This window comes from Staurois parvus, unplaced genomic scaffold (genome assembly GCF_062004578.1).
Source record: "Staurois parvus isolate SC_StPar_1 unplaced genomic scaffold, SC_StPar_1.0 ptg000879l, whole genome shotgun sequence".
Classification (NCBI taxonomy): domain Eukaryota; kingdom Metazoa; phylum Chordata; class Amphibia; order Anura; family Ranidae; genus Staurois; species Staurois parvus.
Genome location: NW_028318675.1, coordinates 639754 through 657944, shown reverse-complemented (window position 1 = coordinate 657944; position 18191 = coordinate 639754). Strand labels below are relative to the sequence as shown.

Sequence of the window (18191 nt, the reverse complement as noted above, 5' to 3'; positions counted from 1 at the left end):
ATGAAACTTTTGTGAAAAACATTTCCCGCACTCAGAACAGGAATACGGTTTCTCCCCTGTGTGAGATCTCTGATGTTTGTCAAGATCAGACTTCTCTGAAAAACATTTCCCACACTCAGGACAGGAGTACGGCTTCTCCCCTGTGTGCAATCTCTGATGAGTGTAAAGACTGGATCTATCCGAAAAACATTTCCCGCACTCAACGCAGGAATATGGTTTCTCCCCCGTGTGAGATCTCTGATGTGTGTAAAGACTAGACATGTCTGCAAAACATTTCCTGAAAACAAAAAAAGAAAGCGCCAATCAATAGTATCAATCCTCTCCAGCAGCAAACCTTTAACCCAAAATATTGGTAAAATATAAAAAATCAGCAATTGGAATGCGCTAAAATAGATCAAAATTAATATCACAAATATGTGTATAAAAGTCCCAACATTATAAATACAAAAAACTTTTCAGTGAAAATAATCCATAAATTTCGTGCATATAAGTGTATAGAAGAAATGTCCAACACCCCAAAACAGAAAATTTTCTTCTTTAAACATGTAATTCCACCGTGCTTTATCCACCACCAAATGAATGGAATAAACTCACCAGAGCTCAATGCTGATTAGATTATAAATCAGCACAAGCGCGTTTGCTCTGGGAGCGATGAATAAGTAGATCATGAAGCAGCACTCTATAGTATAGACACTTCCAGATAGCAGGAACAATACTCTGCAGTGATATTGAGGTATAGCCAAGACTCCTTATAAAACGATCATCCTCCAAATGTATAGTAACATCACTCAAAAATAAAGAAAAGGCATGATGGTGCAGCAAGTAAGAACCATTAAAACTTTTATTTCAATCGCATCCTACTCACAAAATAAAGTGTCCACCTGACACTGGTATAGCAAACGATCAGATATACGGGATGGACGAGCCCCGTTCACTGCGGACACCTCGCCGACAGCTCCAGGGAACGTCCTGACGTCATCCAATAAGCTCCGCCCTACGCGTTTCGTCACTCTGACGTCCTCACGGAGCGGCATGGATCAAGACGTCAATGCAACCTATATATACCGCTTGCACTCTGCATGATAGTGCTTTTCAACCAATAGCGGCAATAACAACAACACACCGCTTGCACTTACGCATAGCGGCGCTTCCTGACCAATAACAGTGGCGGTGTACTAACCCACCACCACTCGTTTGGCGAGGTTACATGATATAACAGTATCAATTAGGACATATATCTTTTCCTTTATAATTATATACAACACATCATAATGAGTAAATTATAATTCAAGTAAACAATTATTAAAAAGCATATTAAAAACATTGCAAAATAAAATTTAAACTCAAAATTAAACTATAAAAAAATAGAAAAATTTATATAAATAAATTAAAAAATCCCAAATGTCAAGTTCTACAAAGGAAACTCTATATTACCCGACATTTATATTTCTTTGTCAACCAGTGTATTTCTTCATAATTCTCAATTCCATAGTCACCATATTATATAAAGGGAGACTCCAACACATCTCATACTTAAAGGAGATGTATATGCATGCATCCACCTCAAATTTCAATATTAATATATAGTATCACAATTATAAGTAATAAATTTATATATATATCTATATTTATACCCCAGACTGAAGTCCCCTTAAAGAGAACCTCCCTATAAATCACTTCAAAGGGAGAACCTTTTCCTCATCTTTATTTGTATTAGTGATATGCATGCATATGTCATCCCTTATTCTCTCAACTATCCTATATATTTGGTATACTTTAAACTATATATATACACCTCTCTCAACTTTATATCAAAAATTAGTAAGGAAGCAGTTTAGATCTATATCTATGTTTAACCCATTAGGTTTTAATACATCTAATTCATGTATCCAAAATGTTTCCCTTTTGGATATTGCATTAATCAAGTCTAGTCCCCTCCAATGTTTGTTAACCTTCTCTATTCCATAAAAGGTAACTAGACTAGGGTCACTATCATGTTTCATCTTAAAGTGCCTGGATACACTATGCTTATCATATCCCTTTCTTATATTATTAAGATGTTCTCCAATCCTAGTTTTTAATAGTCTTCCTGTTCTCCCTACGTACTGTAACCGACATGGGCACTCTAGAACATAGATCACATGGGATGAATTGCATGAAATCAATGAATTGATCTTATATTCCTTATTTGTATGTATTGAAGCAAAACTCTTTCTTTTTTTCTTTGAACCTTTATGTACTGTTTTACATGCCTTACATTTGTTACAATTATAAAAGCCTTGTAATTCAGGAAAAAAACTTTTTTCTTTAGGTGGATCTAAAACATTGTGGACCAATTTCATCTGCAGTGATTTATTTTTTCTATATATGAACTTTGGTTTATGTGGAATAATTTTCTTCAACGTCTCATCTTTAAGCAGTATAGGCCAGTATTTTCTAAAAATCTTCTCAATATCCCTATATTGGTCATTGAAATCAGAGATAAAGGCAATATCTCCTTTATTTTCCTTAATATTTCTGCCCATCAAAAGTATATCTCTATCTCTGTTCTCAATTATTTTTCTTTCAGTCTCCAAAAAGGATTTATCATAGCCTTTATCAACAAACCTATCTATAATAAGTTTAAATTTTAAATTTTATTTTGCAATGTTTTTAATATGCTTTTTAATAATTGTTTACTTGAATTATAATTTACTCATTATGATGTGTTGTATATAATTATAAAGGAAAAGATATATGTCCTAATTGATACTGTTATATCATGTAACCTCGCCAAACGAGTGGTGGTGGGTTAGTACACCGCCACTGTTATTGGTCAGGAAGCGCCGCTATGCGTAAGTGCAAGCGGTGTGTTGTTGTTATTGCCGCTATTGGTTGAAAAGCACTATCATGCAGAGTGCAAGCGGTATATATAGGTTGCATTGACGTCTTGATCCATGCCGCTCCGTGAGGACGTCAGAGTGACGAAACGCGTAGGGCGGAGCTTATTGGATGACGTCAGGACGTTCCCTGGAGCTGTCGGCGAGGTGTCCGCGGTGAACGGGGCTCGTCCATCCCGTATATCTGATCGTTTGCTATACCAGTGTCAGGTGGACACTTTATTTTGTGAGTAGGATGCGATTGAAATAAAAGTTTTAATGGTTCTTACTTGCTGCACCATCATGCCTTTTCTTTATTTTTGAGTGATGTTACTATACATTTGGAGGATGATCGTTTTATAAGGAGTCTTGGCTATACCTCAATATCACTGCAGAGTATTGTTCCTGCTATCTGGAAGTGTCTATACTATAGAGTGCTGCTTCATGATCTACTTATTCATCGCTCCCAGAGCAAACGCGCTTGTGCTGATTTATAATCTAATCAGCATTGAGCTCTGGTGAGTTTATTCCATTCATTTGGTGGTGGATAAAGCACGGTGGAATTACATGTTTAAAGAAGAAAATTTTCTGTTTTGGGGTGTTGGACATTTCTTCTATACACTTATATGCACGAAATTTATGGATTATTTTCACTGAAAAGTTTTTTGTATTTATAATGTTGGGACTTTTATACACATATTTGTGATATTAATTTTGATATATTTTAGCGCATTCCAATTGCTGATTTTTTAAAACATTTCCTGCACTCAAGACAGGAATATGGCTTTTCCCCCGTGTGAGACCTTTGATGTCTGTAAAAATGTGACTTTTCTGAAAAACATTTCCCACACTCAGGACAGAAATATGGCTTCTCTCCCGTGTGAGATCTCTGATGTGTGTAAAGACTGGACTTCACAGAAAAACATTTCCCGCACTCAGTACAGGAATATGGTTTCTCCCCTGTGTGAGATCTTTTATGCACATTAAGACCAGATTTACAATGGAAACCCTTCCCGCACTCAGGACAGGAGAACCTCTTCCCTATTGGAAGGCCGGCCCGGTCCCGCACAGTCTGAGGTTCCTCAGGATACGAGGAATCCGATGGTCCATCTACACTGGGTGGTGCCGGATGGACATTGGAGGGAGCCGGGTTTTCTCCTGGACTATACTGTGTGATGTCCTCATCTTCTACTTTCCAGTCTGGAGACAAAGTGAGACAATCCTCCGAGGTTTTCCTCATCTCCCGGCCATGGACTAAAATACAAAGACAAAGAGGATTACTAGACAGGAGCTGATTGGTTTCCCCAAACCAGGACTCCGCCCACATCAGGCAGCTTGGTCTCTGAGGAGTTTACAATTCCACCCTCAAGGTGTCACGGTCGCCCCCTCGCCTGCTGTCCCTTCCTCCCCCTCCCCTCAGTTCAGGTGGCCTGCAGCAGCTCCCCCCTCACTCTCCTTTGATCCTCCTCCCTCCCTTCCCCTTGCAGATTTCTCACATCCTGCACAAGGAGAAAATGCCCCCTGTGGTGCGGGTAGCACCTCTCCTCAGCGAAGCTGCCGAGGAGTTAGGTACCCCACTGGACCCGCATAGCACGGGCCTCCGGTGGGCGCAACATGGGAACGAGGCTTCCCATGCTCTGCGCCTGCCAGAGACAAAGGGCGCGCTCCCTGAGCGTGGCCAGAGTGAGGGGGGCGTGCCTCATTGCCCCGACAACCCGACACTGGACCGGCCATTGCCAGGGCAACCAGGAAGCATCCTGCTCCGGCATAAGAGGACCAGAGCGGGACCCGGGAGGTTGTTGGTCCCCTGCACATCACCGTGAGTAGCTGTTGGAAGGTCTGAGCTGAGGCCAGACCCCCACAGCCAGACCCTGCTGAGTACTTTACTGATCCCTGGGGGCTAGAGGTGCCTGCTGTCTGCTGTGTACCAAAGAATACTCCTGCCTGCTATCCATTGTGTGCCAACGAGTACTCCTGCCTGCTATCCATTGTGTGCTAACGAGTACTCCTACCTGCTATCCATTGTGTGCCAACGAGTACTCCTACATGCTTTCCGCTGTGTGCCAATGAGTACTCCTGCCTGCTATCCGCTGTGTGCCAACGAGTACTCCTACCTGCTATCCGCTCTGTGCCAACGAGTACTCCTACCTGCTATCCGCTCTGTGCCAGCGAGTACTCCTGCCTTCTATCCTCTCTGTGCCAATGAGTACTCCCGCCTGCTATCCGCTGTGTGCCAACGAGTACTCCTACCTGCTATCCGCTCTGTGCCAACGAGTACTCCTACCTGCTATCCGCTCTGTGCCAACGAGTACTCCTACCTGCTATCCGCTCTGTGCCAGCGAGTACTCCTGCCTTCTATCCTCTCTGTGCCAATGAGTACTCCCGCCTGCTATCCGCTGTGTGCCAACGAGTACTCCTGCCTGCTATCCGCTGTGTGCCAACGAGTACTCCTGCCTGCTATCCGCTGTGTGCCAACGAGTACTCCCGCCTGCTATCCACTGTGTGCCAACGAGTACTCCCGCCTGCTATCCGCTGTGTGCCAATGAGTACTCCTGCTTACTATCCATTGTGTGCTAACGAGTACTCCTGCCTGCTATCCATTGTGTGCCAACGAGTACTCCTGCCTGCTATCCGCTCTGTGCCAATGAATACTCCTGCCTGCTATCCGCTGTGTGCCAACGAGTACTCCTGCCTGCTATCCGCTCTGTGCCAATGAGTACTCCTGCCTGCTATCCGCTCTGTGCCAATGAATACTCCTGCCTGCTATCCGCTGTGTGCCAACGAGTACTGCTACCTGCTATCCGCTGTGTGCCAACGAGTACTCCTGCCTGCTATCCGCTGTGTGCCAACGAGTACTCCTGCCTGCTATCCGCTGTGTGCCAACGAGTACTCCTGCCTGCTATCCGCTCTGTGTTAATGAATACTCCTGCCTGCTATCCGCTGTGTGCCAACGAGTACTCCTGCCTGCTATCCGCTCTGTGCCAATGAATACTCCTGCCTGCTATCTGCTGTGTGCCAACGAGTACTCCTGCCTGCTATCCGCTGTGTGCCAACGAGTACTCCCGCCTGCTATCCGCTGTGTGCCAACGAGTACTCCTGCCTGCTATCCACTGTGTGCTCATGAGTACTCCTGCCTGCTGTTCGCTGTGTGCCCGAGGTTACTCCTGCCTAAACCGTGAGTGTTCAGACCCGCCTGTCTGAACTACCCCCCATGGGTCTCCCTATTTTCCCTGCCTGGACTGTCCATGAATCCCCCTATTACCTTGCCTGGACTGGCCCCATTGAATGCCCCTATTTTCCCTGCTTGGACTGCCGTTGAATTTCCCTCTTGTCCTGTCTGGTCTGCCCCATTGAACACTCATACCTTTCCTACCTGGATTGCCCCATTGAACACTCATACCTTTCCTACCTGGATTGCCCCATTGAACACTCAGACCTTTCCTACCTGGATTGCCCCATTGAACACTCAGACCTTTCCTACCTGGACTGCCCCATTGAACCTCCCTATTACCTTTGCCGGAACTGCCTGCTTGGATTAATACTTGCTCAGGCCATCGATACCCAAATTGCCCTATCGTGGGACGGATTACAATTGTTTTGGGCTCCTCCCCTCTCTTCCCCTTTTGGGTACCCAGACGCTACCTTCCTACCCTGATTGAGTGCCTCCCATAGTTCAATACAGCTTTGTGTGTTTATCATCCTCCGTGTGTGTTGTATCCTGCCTACACTTCCGTCACACAAGGGAACTAGGAAATGGCTCCTCTGATCTCCTACCAGGTCATTTCTTTATTCATGGACCTTAGTCAGAGAGTGAGGAAACAACCAGAACTGTCTTTTATAGGAGGGACAGTGATGAGGGGATTATAGGACGAGGGTCCCCACCCCCTCTATCACTCATCGCCATCTTCCCAACACAAGAAGTACTGCACTTCCTTATTTAGTCCATGATTTAGTCATGAAGAACAGCGGGGCTGAGCCCCACCAGAGGTCAGAGAGTGAGGATGGGGGGAGAACAACCAAGATGAAGACTGGACTGATCCTGAAGACCACCATCATTGGGGTATTGGCTCCTCCCTCATTATCACTTTCTGTTTAAGGGTCCAAAGTTGGAGGATGTTATCACATTATTATCACCATGTAAAAGTCTGTGCTCCAATCACATCATCCGATATAAAATGTCCAGCTGGGAGGAAATGGGGGGAACAAAAGAGAATCCATATTATGTGTATATATAGCAGTGGGGGGAGGGGGGAGAGCAGAAGTCAGGACTATGTAATGTACAACATAGAGTATATAGTGCAGGGGTCAGGAGTATGTAATGTACAACATAGAGTATATAGTGCAGGGGTCAGGAGTATGTAATGTACAACATAGAGTATATAGTGCAGGGGTCAGGAGTATGTAATGTACAACATAGAGTATATAGTGCAGGGGTCAGGAGTATGTAATGTACAACATAGAGTATATAGTGCAGGGGTCAGGAGTATGTAATGTACAACATAGAGTATATAGTGCAGGGGTCAGGAGTATGTAATGTACAACATAGAGTATATAGTGCAGGGGTCAGGAGTATGTAATGTACAACATGGAGTATATAGTGCAGGGGTCAGGAGTATGTAATGTACAATAAAAATTATACAGTGTAAGGGTCAGGACTCATAATATTGTATTCAGTAATCAGTGGAAGATTAAATGTTTACTGTAGACAAGTTGCAGAGATCCCACACCGCTGCCTCCCATCTCCTGAGACTGCACTCAGTGACTTGGGGCTGAGACACTACAGACATATCCCTCCACCCGGCACAGCCAGCAGACCACAGAGCAAGGAACCCTGGGAGAATTGTTCTGTCAGAGATCTTACTAGATCCGGCCATGGGGAAGAATATCCAAATCACACACCCCAGGTGCCTAGGTCTAGTAACACTTATATTGAAAATGAACATTTTGCTGCCAGCTGAACCCCAGAACCTCCATAAATCCAGTCTAGAGACATAAATTGTGTCTGCAGCACAGAGAAGGAAGATTATCCGAGAGAAATCCAGGAATACAGGACGGGGAACACAGCTCAGGAAAGTGACCAGGGGATTACAGGCTGATATCACCCAGTCCCCGCCCTACTCTGGACCAATCAGTGAGCAGTATGGGTGGAGGAATGGATTTAGTGTTCATGACCCACCTGTGCTGATCTCTGTAGGAGTGTCCTCCTCTATAAATGTCCCCGTTATTCCATCCTCCTCCATAGACTGCTGATCATCCCTCACATACGCCTCTTCTTTAACCTTAACTTTTATATCTATCAGATCTTCAACCTAAAACAAAATAATAATAGAAGAGCTCATCTGTAAAACATAAACTCCAATATTGTGGCATCACATTAAAAAATCACTTCTATGAGTCCATTTTCTGAATGCTCCATCCCACCAACCTTGTAATGGTGAGGGATGGTGTGACCTTCCTGTGTGGAATCCCAGGAATACAGAGGACGGGGACATCTCTCTGGTGGGTTCCTGGTATTAGGTGGCTCCATCATATCCTTGTGTCCTTCTGAAAACTCCTCCATCACTCCATACTCCTCATCCTCCTCTTTATACTCTTCTTTAACATCAATATTATCATCCCCGAGGATTCCACTCTGAAAGATATAATAAAACATTCATTGTAACAAACATGCTGTGTATAAATCACAACTACCAATAATTGTCATCATCTACCTGATGATGGTGAGGGATGGTGTGACCTTCCTGTGTGGAATCCCGGGAATACAGAGGACGGGGACATCTCTCTGGTGGGTTCCTGTAGCTGGATGACTCCACCATGGTGTCCTGGTACAGATCTTTGTGTTCTTTTAGAAGCTCTGACTCCTCCATCCCCCCATCCTCATCCTCCTCCTCTTTTATCTCTTCTTTAACCTCAACTTTAGGATCTCTCAGGTTTCCACTCTGAATATATAATAAAAATGACATCAATGGTAACAATGCAGATAATGTACAGATCCTAATGATACTATCAGTGATTGTTCCTCATCTACCTGATGATGGTGAGGGATGGTGTGACCTTCCTGTGTGGAATCCCGGGAATACAGAGGACGGGGACATCTCTCTGGTGGGTTCCCATGACTGGATCCATCTGTAGGAAACACACACACTGACTGAATCCATTGTTTCTATGTGTTTATCAGATGATGGGGGATCTAGGTGGATCCTCCGTACTGCTCTCTCCTTTACAATAAAGTCTCCTCTTACCCGGTGATGTGAGGGGCGGCTGATTGTCCATCATGACGTCCTTGTAGAGATCCTTGTGTCCTTCTAAATACTCCCACTCCTCCATGGAGAAATAGACAGTGACACCCTGACACCTTATAGGAACCTGACACACACAATGATACAGTCACCATCCAGACACATCCCTTGTCTGTTACTGGAGAATGTCCCAGAATTCCCGGCACCGCTCACCTCTCCTGTCAGCAGCTCAGTGATCTCTCTGGTGACTTCTAGAATCTTCTTCTTCTTTCTCTCTTCTATCAGGGAGGGAGGTGGAGGCAATGTGATGTCATATGATCTCCAGACTTCACAGGAGGAAAACTCTACATCTGAACACAAATAGTCACATCAAATGATATTCCCAGAATCCTCCTCACCTCTCCATTCAGGTCTCCATTTTATTAAAGCCCCACTTCAGGCTGAGGTATAATTCCCCCCACAGGACCCCCACACTATGCAGGGTGTAGGCTTGTTGCAGCATTCTGATGTCATCACATACAACGCAGGACCAACAGTCCCACTTTACATGTGAGGATACCAAGGGGCCCCACATCCTAAGAGCATCAGAAAAAAGTCAGATGGAGGTACATTAGGAGGAGGAGCTGTGAGGTCTGTGTGATGTCATAGGATTCTCTGACTCTGGATGGAGGGACATTGGGAGGAGGGACTGTGAGGTCAGTGTGATGTCATAGGATTCTCTGACTCTGGATGGAGGGACATTGGGAGGAGGAGATGTGAGGTCAGTGTGATGTCATAGGATTCTCTGACTCTGGATGGAGGGACATTGGGAGGATGAGCTGTGAGGTCAGTGTGATGTCATAGGATTCTCTGACTCTGGATGAAGGGATATTGGAAAGAGGAGCTGTGAGGTCAGTGTGATGTCATAGGATTTTCTGACTGGATGAAGGGACATTGGGAGGAGGAGCTGTGAGGTCAGTGTGATGTCATAGGATTCTCTGACTCTGGATGGAGGGACATTGGGAGGAGGAGTTGTCAGGTCAGTGTGATGTTTCCACCCCCCAGGGTCACTGCAGGTGTGGAGAAAAGCTGTGTAAGAGGATATGGAGGAGAGATGAGGAGGAGATCCAGGAATCAGGAGAAAGGTCAGGGCAAGCAACAGACGAGCGCATCCAAGAGACCAAGCCGGGGTCACTACACAGAAAATCAATCCAAGGAAACAACAGGCAGGACGAGGAATAGCAAGAAGGAGCTGAGAGACAAATGAGAATATTGCTCAGCCAATGGGAGATGATCTCAGCATGACTTCCATCATGAAGGAGATGAGGGGGAGGGGAGGAAGTCACTGAAGGTGACCATAGATCCATGGAAATTCAGCTGGTTCAGCAGGGATCGCTCACATTTCCATCCATGTGTGGCCACTGCCGGATAAAAGCCACTCCCCCAGCGGCTGCAGCCAATAGCTTCAGTGCTGATCTGTTTATTCTGAGAGCGGAGGAGTCCCCCCATTGTCAGAATACAAGAGTGCAGCGGGGAGGATTCCCCCCTCCACCTCCAATGTGCGGATGGGGGAATCACTTCAGTTTTTATGGTCATCCCGCTGGCTGAACGATAAAACTGAACCATGTAGGCCAGCTTTGGGGGCAAATATATTATCATTAACTCCTCCCCCTGAAGGGGTTCATCTATGTATTACCTTCTCTGCTGCCAGATCCAGGAATGTCTCCTCTCTACTTTCTCATTCATGGAACTTCCTGTCTGTACCTGACATCACTTCTTGCCTGTACCTGACATCACTTCCTGTCTGTACCTGACATCACTTCCTGTCTGTCTTCCATAGAGACTTCCTGTCTGGGTAGAAGTGAGATCCCCACCTTGTGGAGCTCAGAGGAACTGCAGCCCCGAGAAGCGTCTGGTAGTGTGACCCCGGCCTTGTGCTGGGTGTGTATAGACTGTAGATCCTTATAGAGGGGTCACCTCCACTCCCACCAAGGGGGACAGAAATATATGACTGCTCGGGGGAGGGGTTTTGGCCCCTTTGATTTTGCAGTAACATTGATGGCAGATTTAGTCCTGTAGAACATCTGGTATATGGATACAAAGCCCCCCAGCTGGGAGTAAAGGGTGGAAATGGCTGGTGACCCCCAGATTTGGGCAATGATGTCATCACTATAAATGGATAAAACCCGCGCTATGTGTAACAACTCCAAACCTACAAAAACCTTCTAGCGGACTGCTGCTGTAACAAAGGGAAGGATTCCCTGTCATCTAGAAGAGCATTATGTGTCACAGCGCTGTCCTATTGTGTGTGCACAGAAATCATCACAAATACACTACAAATATGTGGAGACATTCAGAGATAAAGAGCTCGGGGCTCCAAATCCTATTCTCTGCACATCCACTGCTTCCACTTTACACCCACTTCATTGGTCTTATGGGGTTTATCAATAAATGAAGGAAACTGAACCGTGTGCAAATCCATCCACAACATAAAGTGCTTTGTGCTCAAGATGCTGCTCCCTGCAGATCCATTGCTTCCACTTTACACCCACTTCATTCATCTCATCAGATTTGCTGCTATACGAAATCATGTAAATTGATCATAAACACAATTCTGCAGCTAATTGGTCACTAGGATTACTTTTACATGAAAGCCGACCCCCAGCTAATAAACCAGCACTAGAATGATGCCTGTAGCTGCAAGCATCCTCCCGGTATAACCACTCCAAGTCCAGCGACGTTCCAGTACATTGCTGGTCCATGTTGGACATATATGTACCAGCAGAGAACACGGACATACGATGAATCGGGTCTACGGACCAATATGACTGCAATTCATTCTTTTCTGTAATGTCCATGTTGGGGGTTCAGCCCAATAAGTTTTAATTTCATAAACGGTGATAGAGTTCCATGTGAATTGTGTGACAAGAGCTGAATTTGGGGGGCGGCCATGTATTGTGGTGTATAAATTGCCTTGGCCCACAATTGGTACAAATCTTCTTTGAAGAACAGTGGAGGGGCTGAACACTAGTGCTGGCAGTGACCGGGCCGATCCGGCTAACACTGAGTATTGGGGACACTATACAAAGCCGGCACTAGTATAGTTCTGTTCATGATCAATATATTGATCCGTACAAACACTATACTAGTAATGGCGGTGATCAGCGACCTATAGCGTGAGTGCGACAGTGTGCGGCCAATCTAACGCCAGCTGACCCTGGCTGGGAGGGGCTTACTGACCCTGACACTGTGATGTCACTAGTGGCAGGAATACAGAGATCAGTGAAACATTCTATATACTGACACTGTACTAATGGCACTGGCTGGGTGACGGGGCCATCAAAGGGTTAAATGTGCTAATCTAACGTGTGTGTACAATGTAGTGGTGCTTTTACTCGGTGCCGTGTTCTCTCTTCTCTCCCTGGACTGACCAGGGGGGCAGTGGGGGGCTCAGGCGCATTGACACCCCAAAACAGGAAGTGATGCAGATTATGCCACTTTGCCAAGAGCTGCTGCTCGCCCACAAAATGCGGGTAAGTGGTTGGCAAGTAGTTAAGAAAGTAAATAAAAAACCTTAAAAACATTTTTTTTTTAAATTCTCAATATGGTATTTAACTTTTTTTTTTTAAATACTTTTATCAGAATAGTAGGATGTTACCATAGTAACCATTGTACTACTGTGGGGGGAGGGGGGTGATCAGGGATTTTTTTCTACACTTTTCTTTGCAGGAGATATAATGGCCATTTCTCCTGCAATGCAAAGCTTGCTGTCAGAACCTAACTCATTCATCAACTGTCATCAGTGAGTTAGATTTTTGACAGCTCAAGATAGTGATCTGTGATTGGCTGGAGCTGGTCACATGGTACAGGGTGCTGTGATTGGCCCCATGTATCATGTGACAGCTGTGGGCCAATCACAGCTCACTAGGAGGAGACGCAGAGCTGTTATGAATGAGATTGATTCATAATAACTGCTTACATTGGGATCACCTAGAGATCACATGATCACCGGGTCACAATCACTGGGATCTTCATTCCGCTGTATCCACCAGACACAGCAGTCGGGGGAGGGGAGCGCTGTGTGCCGGCTCGGGTGTGTGGTGTGCCTCCTGTGTTAGTACAGCCAGAGTGACGTACAAGTACATTGCTTTGCCTGTAGCTGCCGTCTGGCCACAGTACATTGCGGGTGGGAAGCGGGTAATCTAGGACTAAGGATTCCAAGCTCACTCCTTGGGCCATGATATCATCCAGGCAAGAAATGTAAGTTCTGTGTTCCAATTATGAGGTGACAACAGCATAGAGTGCTTTCAGGATAATGGACAAAGGTAGACAAGCATTGCATGCTGTTGTTGTGTGAAGCAAGTCTGTCTCCTTTTTTATTACAGATAATACATTTTGTTTGGCTTTTTCTACATTGTTCCCCGATCCTGACATTCGTGGCCTCCTGGGCTGGATGTGCTGCTGGATCCAGGCCCTGGAGCAAGCCCTGGAGGTGGAACCAGACGAGGACCAGCCCAGCCTTGGAGCCTATTTCAGGCAGCAATTTTAGTTCAGTTACAATTTTTTATGATGTTTTATAGTTTTCTATTGATTGTTGGTAATAAATGTTCTATTTCTCTTGGACAGTGCGCTGTGTTGTGGCCTTCTTCAGCCTTTGCAGGTCGGCAATCTTCTTCATTGCAGTTGGAGCTGATCTGCATGTCCCTAAAGCATTGCAGGACTCTGCTAGCTCCAGCTGCACTGGACAATCTTGCTTACCTGGAATTTCTGGTGATGTCCAAACGAAGTGTTTTCTGGCAAGTCCAGCTTTAGGACTGTAGCAGATAGGATTGCATGTTTCCGAGAGGTAAACCAGCTCCTTCAATCCTAAGCTGGGATACATAAAGATTGAAGTTGTCTGCTTGCTGTCTGCAGCTACTCCCAATCTTGGTTTGCTTCCTCTTGTGAAATGCTGCAACAGTTTACACAGAACACTCCATTCACGTTACATTGTTCACGTTTGGAGTAGATCTTCATTCCATCCAGGGACCTCTACATAGCTTGGTGGAGTGGAGTTGTGCAGACTGCCAAAAGGGGGGTGCAGCCAAGTAGACAATGTGGGGGGGATCCTGTGGCCCAACTCTGTCAAGATGTCTCCCATCACCTCATCTCTAGTTGGGATTGGCATTACACAGAAGTCACATGACTTGAAAGCTGCTGTTGGAAGGACTATCAGTTATGGATGAGACCAGATACATGCAATGTCCCCCAGAGAAGAAGGGGCCCTAATGGGCAAATTGTCTATCTGCTCAACACACACCACTTCTATCCAACTTGTTCCTCATTCACATGTCAGTGTTTTGACAACAAGAGGTGGGGAGGGAATGAAGTGAGGAACAAGTGTCCACTGGGCACATAAATTCCATAGGCACACACGTCTAGAATCAGGCAGCTAAAGATCCTATGCTCCCCAACCAATCTCGGGGCAAGATGTTACACGGGGTGTAAAGCAAAATTAATCTGGGTCCAGTTAGTCCAGCATAATGATAGTCCAAACAACAGAAGGCCTTCTTCTTATTCTCCCAACTTTTCTGTGTCTCTAGCATTCCTTGGCAGGCTTACTGTGTGTAAGTTGTGTCCTGGTGTCACGCCTGGTGTCCTGGATATTACACACTTCTTGTATAGTGTGTGTCAATGAAGTAGCACAGGGAACATATTTGGACAGCAGTGTCAGTCTCTGGGGAGGTGAGTGTTCCATGCAGGAGTCTTGGCCAAAATCAGCACCCCAAAAAGACAAAAGCTAGCCGACACTTAGAACACAAGCTGCAATATTGTGTGTTTTCATATTGGGGAACGTTAGCCTTGCCCACAGAGTCCACTGATAATTCTAAGCTCCCTTGGGACAGCCAAATGGTTAGCAGATAATGGCCAACCGCTACATGTGCCAGAGAACTTGTGTGATGGGGAGCAGCTAAAACTATTTGCAGGACAGACCACCAGGTGAAAGCAGCAGAAAGACCAAAGAGTCTAACCACCAATGCCTCTGGAAGGGTCACCTTTTAGTTTTCTTTCTGAAGGGCTGCTTTTTTAGTGTTCGCTATTTGGAATTATTGGTAGCCATACTCAGAAAAGCGCCTGTGTTGGATTCCCTACATGACCAAGCCACCATTATTACCCCAAATGCATTTCTGACAATTTGAAAGACACGTTCTGCTACTTTCCAAATAATGTTTATTACAAAAAAAACAAACAAAATGAATGAGGAGGAGGAGGCTGCTGCTGCAGAGGGGGTGGGTGTGAGGGTTGGGGGGGTACAGTGTGTGGGGGGGCTGGGAAAGAGTGGTGGGGTAGGTGTGCTGGGGGAGAGGTTGAACGGGGGGGGTGAAGGAAAGGTGGGAATGGAAGGCAGGGAGGATGTGGGGAGGGGCTGGGAAAGAGTGATTGGATGGGAGTGCTGGGGAAGGGGTTTGAGAGGGAGTATGTGGGGAGGGGCATTTGAGGGCTGAGGAGAGTGGGCAGGATGTGGAAGGTAAGGGTGGAAACAGGGCATGTAGAAACAAGGGGAGGGGATGTGAAAGTGGGGGTGTGGTCAAGGGGCAAAGTGGAGTGTGAGGAAGGTGCAGAAGAGGGATCCTGTCAGGGCTCCCAGGTGTGATCAGAGGTGTGTGACTGACGCAGGGAACGCAGACTTCAGATAAGTTATAAACAATATAATTTATTAACACTAACAATACAAACATAAACGCAGTGCAATACTAAACATAATACAGTGCAAACAAACCCAACCAACCACCCACAGATAACAGTACATACAAGCAAGCGTCGTCAGGCAGGCCGGGTCAATATCAATTGGGCAGGTAGGTACAGGGGGAGCAAGCGGAGAATGGTCGGGGTCACAGGCCAGGTTCAGCAGGTAGCAAGCAGCGTAGTACAGAGGGTCAGGCAGAGGGATGGTCAGGGTCACAAGCCAGGGATCAGAACAGGTAGCAAGCAGCGTAGTACAGAGGGTCAGGCAGAGGGATGGTCAGGGTCACAAGCCAGGATCAGAGCAGGAGAAGTCAGCAGCAGTTCAGATCAGGCGGGGTCAGCAAAGGAACAGAAACAGGATACAGGGCCCAGGACAACCACAACACCAAGGCAGAGTCTGTGGGTCTGGCCATCCCTTAAATACACCAGCATAATCAGTTCCAGGTGTTAGCTAGCTGCAAAGTTGAGTCTCTGATTGCTGGGAGCATCCGCTGGCCAGCCCTGGTACTGCAGATCAAAAGGCAGGTGAGTCCCACCATTGCTGGCCAGTCCATTCCTGACAGATCCATGGGGAAGGAGACATACTGGTCTTCAGGTGGGGTTTCTTGAGGGGGCTACTCCAGAATCGGCACCTCCAAGGCTTGTTCCCCTGCTGATTCCCCAGCAATTTAAGCAGGGGAACTCTGTGGCAACCTTGGCATTGGCCCTCAAACAACTACTGCACAGGGGTTGGGATCCTCTGGCTGAAGGTACATTTTGTTCAGCCCCTGCTTGACATAAGGCCCGGATATCATGACTAAGGTCCTGCAGCACTGTAGTCTGATCCCTGACCGCGGTGACAAGTCCAAGCAGGGCTTCATGTTGGAGCCCCAGTAACCTTTCTATATTACTGGATGCATTAGAAAGCCTCCTTTGCTCCCATAATCACTTATGATTATTATTTGATGGCTTTTTCACCTTAGCTTGTTATTTATAATTTTTTTTACCTAAAGGGGTTTGAACCTTTCCTTCTCAGCCGGGACGGCGTATTACCTCCCTTTACCCTCATCTCAGCCGGGACAGCGTATTACCTCCCTTTACCCTCATCTCAGCCGGGACAGCGTATTACCTTCCTTTACCCTCATCTCAGCCGGGACAGCGTATTACCTTCCTTTACCCTCATCTCAGCCGGGACAGCGTATTACCTCCCTTTACCCTCATCTCAGCCGGGACAGCGTATTACCTCCCTTTACCCTCATCTCAGCCAGGACAGCGTATTACCTCCCTTTACCCTCATCTCAGCCGGGACAGCGTATTACCTTCCTTTACCCTCATCTCAGCCAGGACGGCGTATTACCTCCCTTTACCCTCATCTCAGCCGGGACAGCGTATTACCTTCCTTTACCCTCATTTCAGCCGGGACAGCGTATTACCTCCCTTTACCCTCATCTCAGCCGGGACAGCGTATTACCTTCCTTTACCTTCATCTCAGCCGGGACGGCGTATTACCTTCCTTTACCCTCATCTCAGCCGGGACAGCGTATTACCTTCCTTTACCCTCATCTCAGCCGGGACAGAGTATTACCTTCCTTTACCCTCATCTCAGCCGGGACAGCGTATTACCTCCCTTTACCCTCATCTCAGCCGGGACAGCGTATTACCTCCCTTTACCCTCATCTCAGCCAGGACAGCGTATTACCTTCCTTTACCCTCATCTCAGCCGGGACGGCGTATTACCTCCCTTTACCCTCCTCTCAGCCGGAACATCGTATTACCTTCCTTTACCCTCATCTCAGCCGGGACAGCGTATTACCTCCCTTTACCCTCCTCTCAGCCGGGACAGCGTATTACCTCCCTTTACCCTCATCTCAGCCGGGACGGCGTATTACCTCCCTTTACCCTCATCTCAGCCGGGACGGCGTATTACCTCCCTTTACCCTCATCTCAGCCGGGACAGCGTATTACCTTCCTTTACCCTCATCTCAGCCGGGACAGCGTATTACCTTCCTTTACCCTCATCTCAGCCGGGACAGCGTATTACCTCCCTTTACCCTCATCTCAGCCGGGACAGCGTATTACCTCCCTTTACCCTCATCTCAGCCAGGACAGCGTATTACCTTCCTTTACCCTCATCTCAGCCGGGACAGCGTATTACCTTCCTTTACCCTCATCTCAGCCAGGACAGTGTATTACCTCCCTTTACCCTCATCTCAGCCGGGACAGCGTATTACCTCCCTTTACCCTCATCTCAGCCGGGACAGAGTATTACCTCCCTTTACCCTCATCTCAGCCAGGACAGCGTATTACCTCCCTTTGCCCTCATCTCAGCCGGGACAGCGTATTACCTCCCTTTACCCTCATCTCAGCCGGGACAGTGTATTACCTTCCTTTACCCTCATCTCAGCCGGGA

At 46.6% G+C, this 18191-nt stretch overlaps 1 protein-coding gene and 1 long non-coding RNA gene across 2 annotated transcripts in view; one reads left to right on the top strand and one right to left on the bottom strand.

The window, feature by feature from the left end:
- Nucleotides 1-4108, bottom strand: part of LOC149443013 (uncharacterized) — a 74940-nt gene extending 70832 nt beyond the window's left edge. Inside the window, 2 exon segments of the mRNA XM_089655955.1 lie at nt 21-235; nt 3662-4108. Coding sequence (XP_089512081.1) covers nt 21-235; nt 3662-4098 — 652 coding nt within the window. The 5' untranslated portion in view covers nt 4099-4108.
- Nucleotides 1-18191, top strand: part of LOC149443011 (uncharacterized) — a 473108-nt gene that overhangs the window by 246079 nt on the left and 208838 nt on the right. The gene's annotated exons all lie outside the window — the stretch shown is intronic.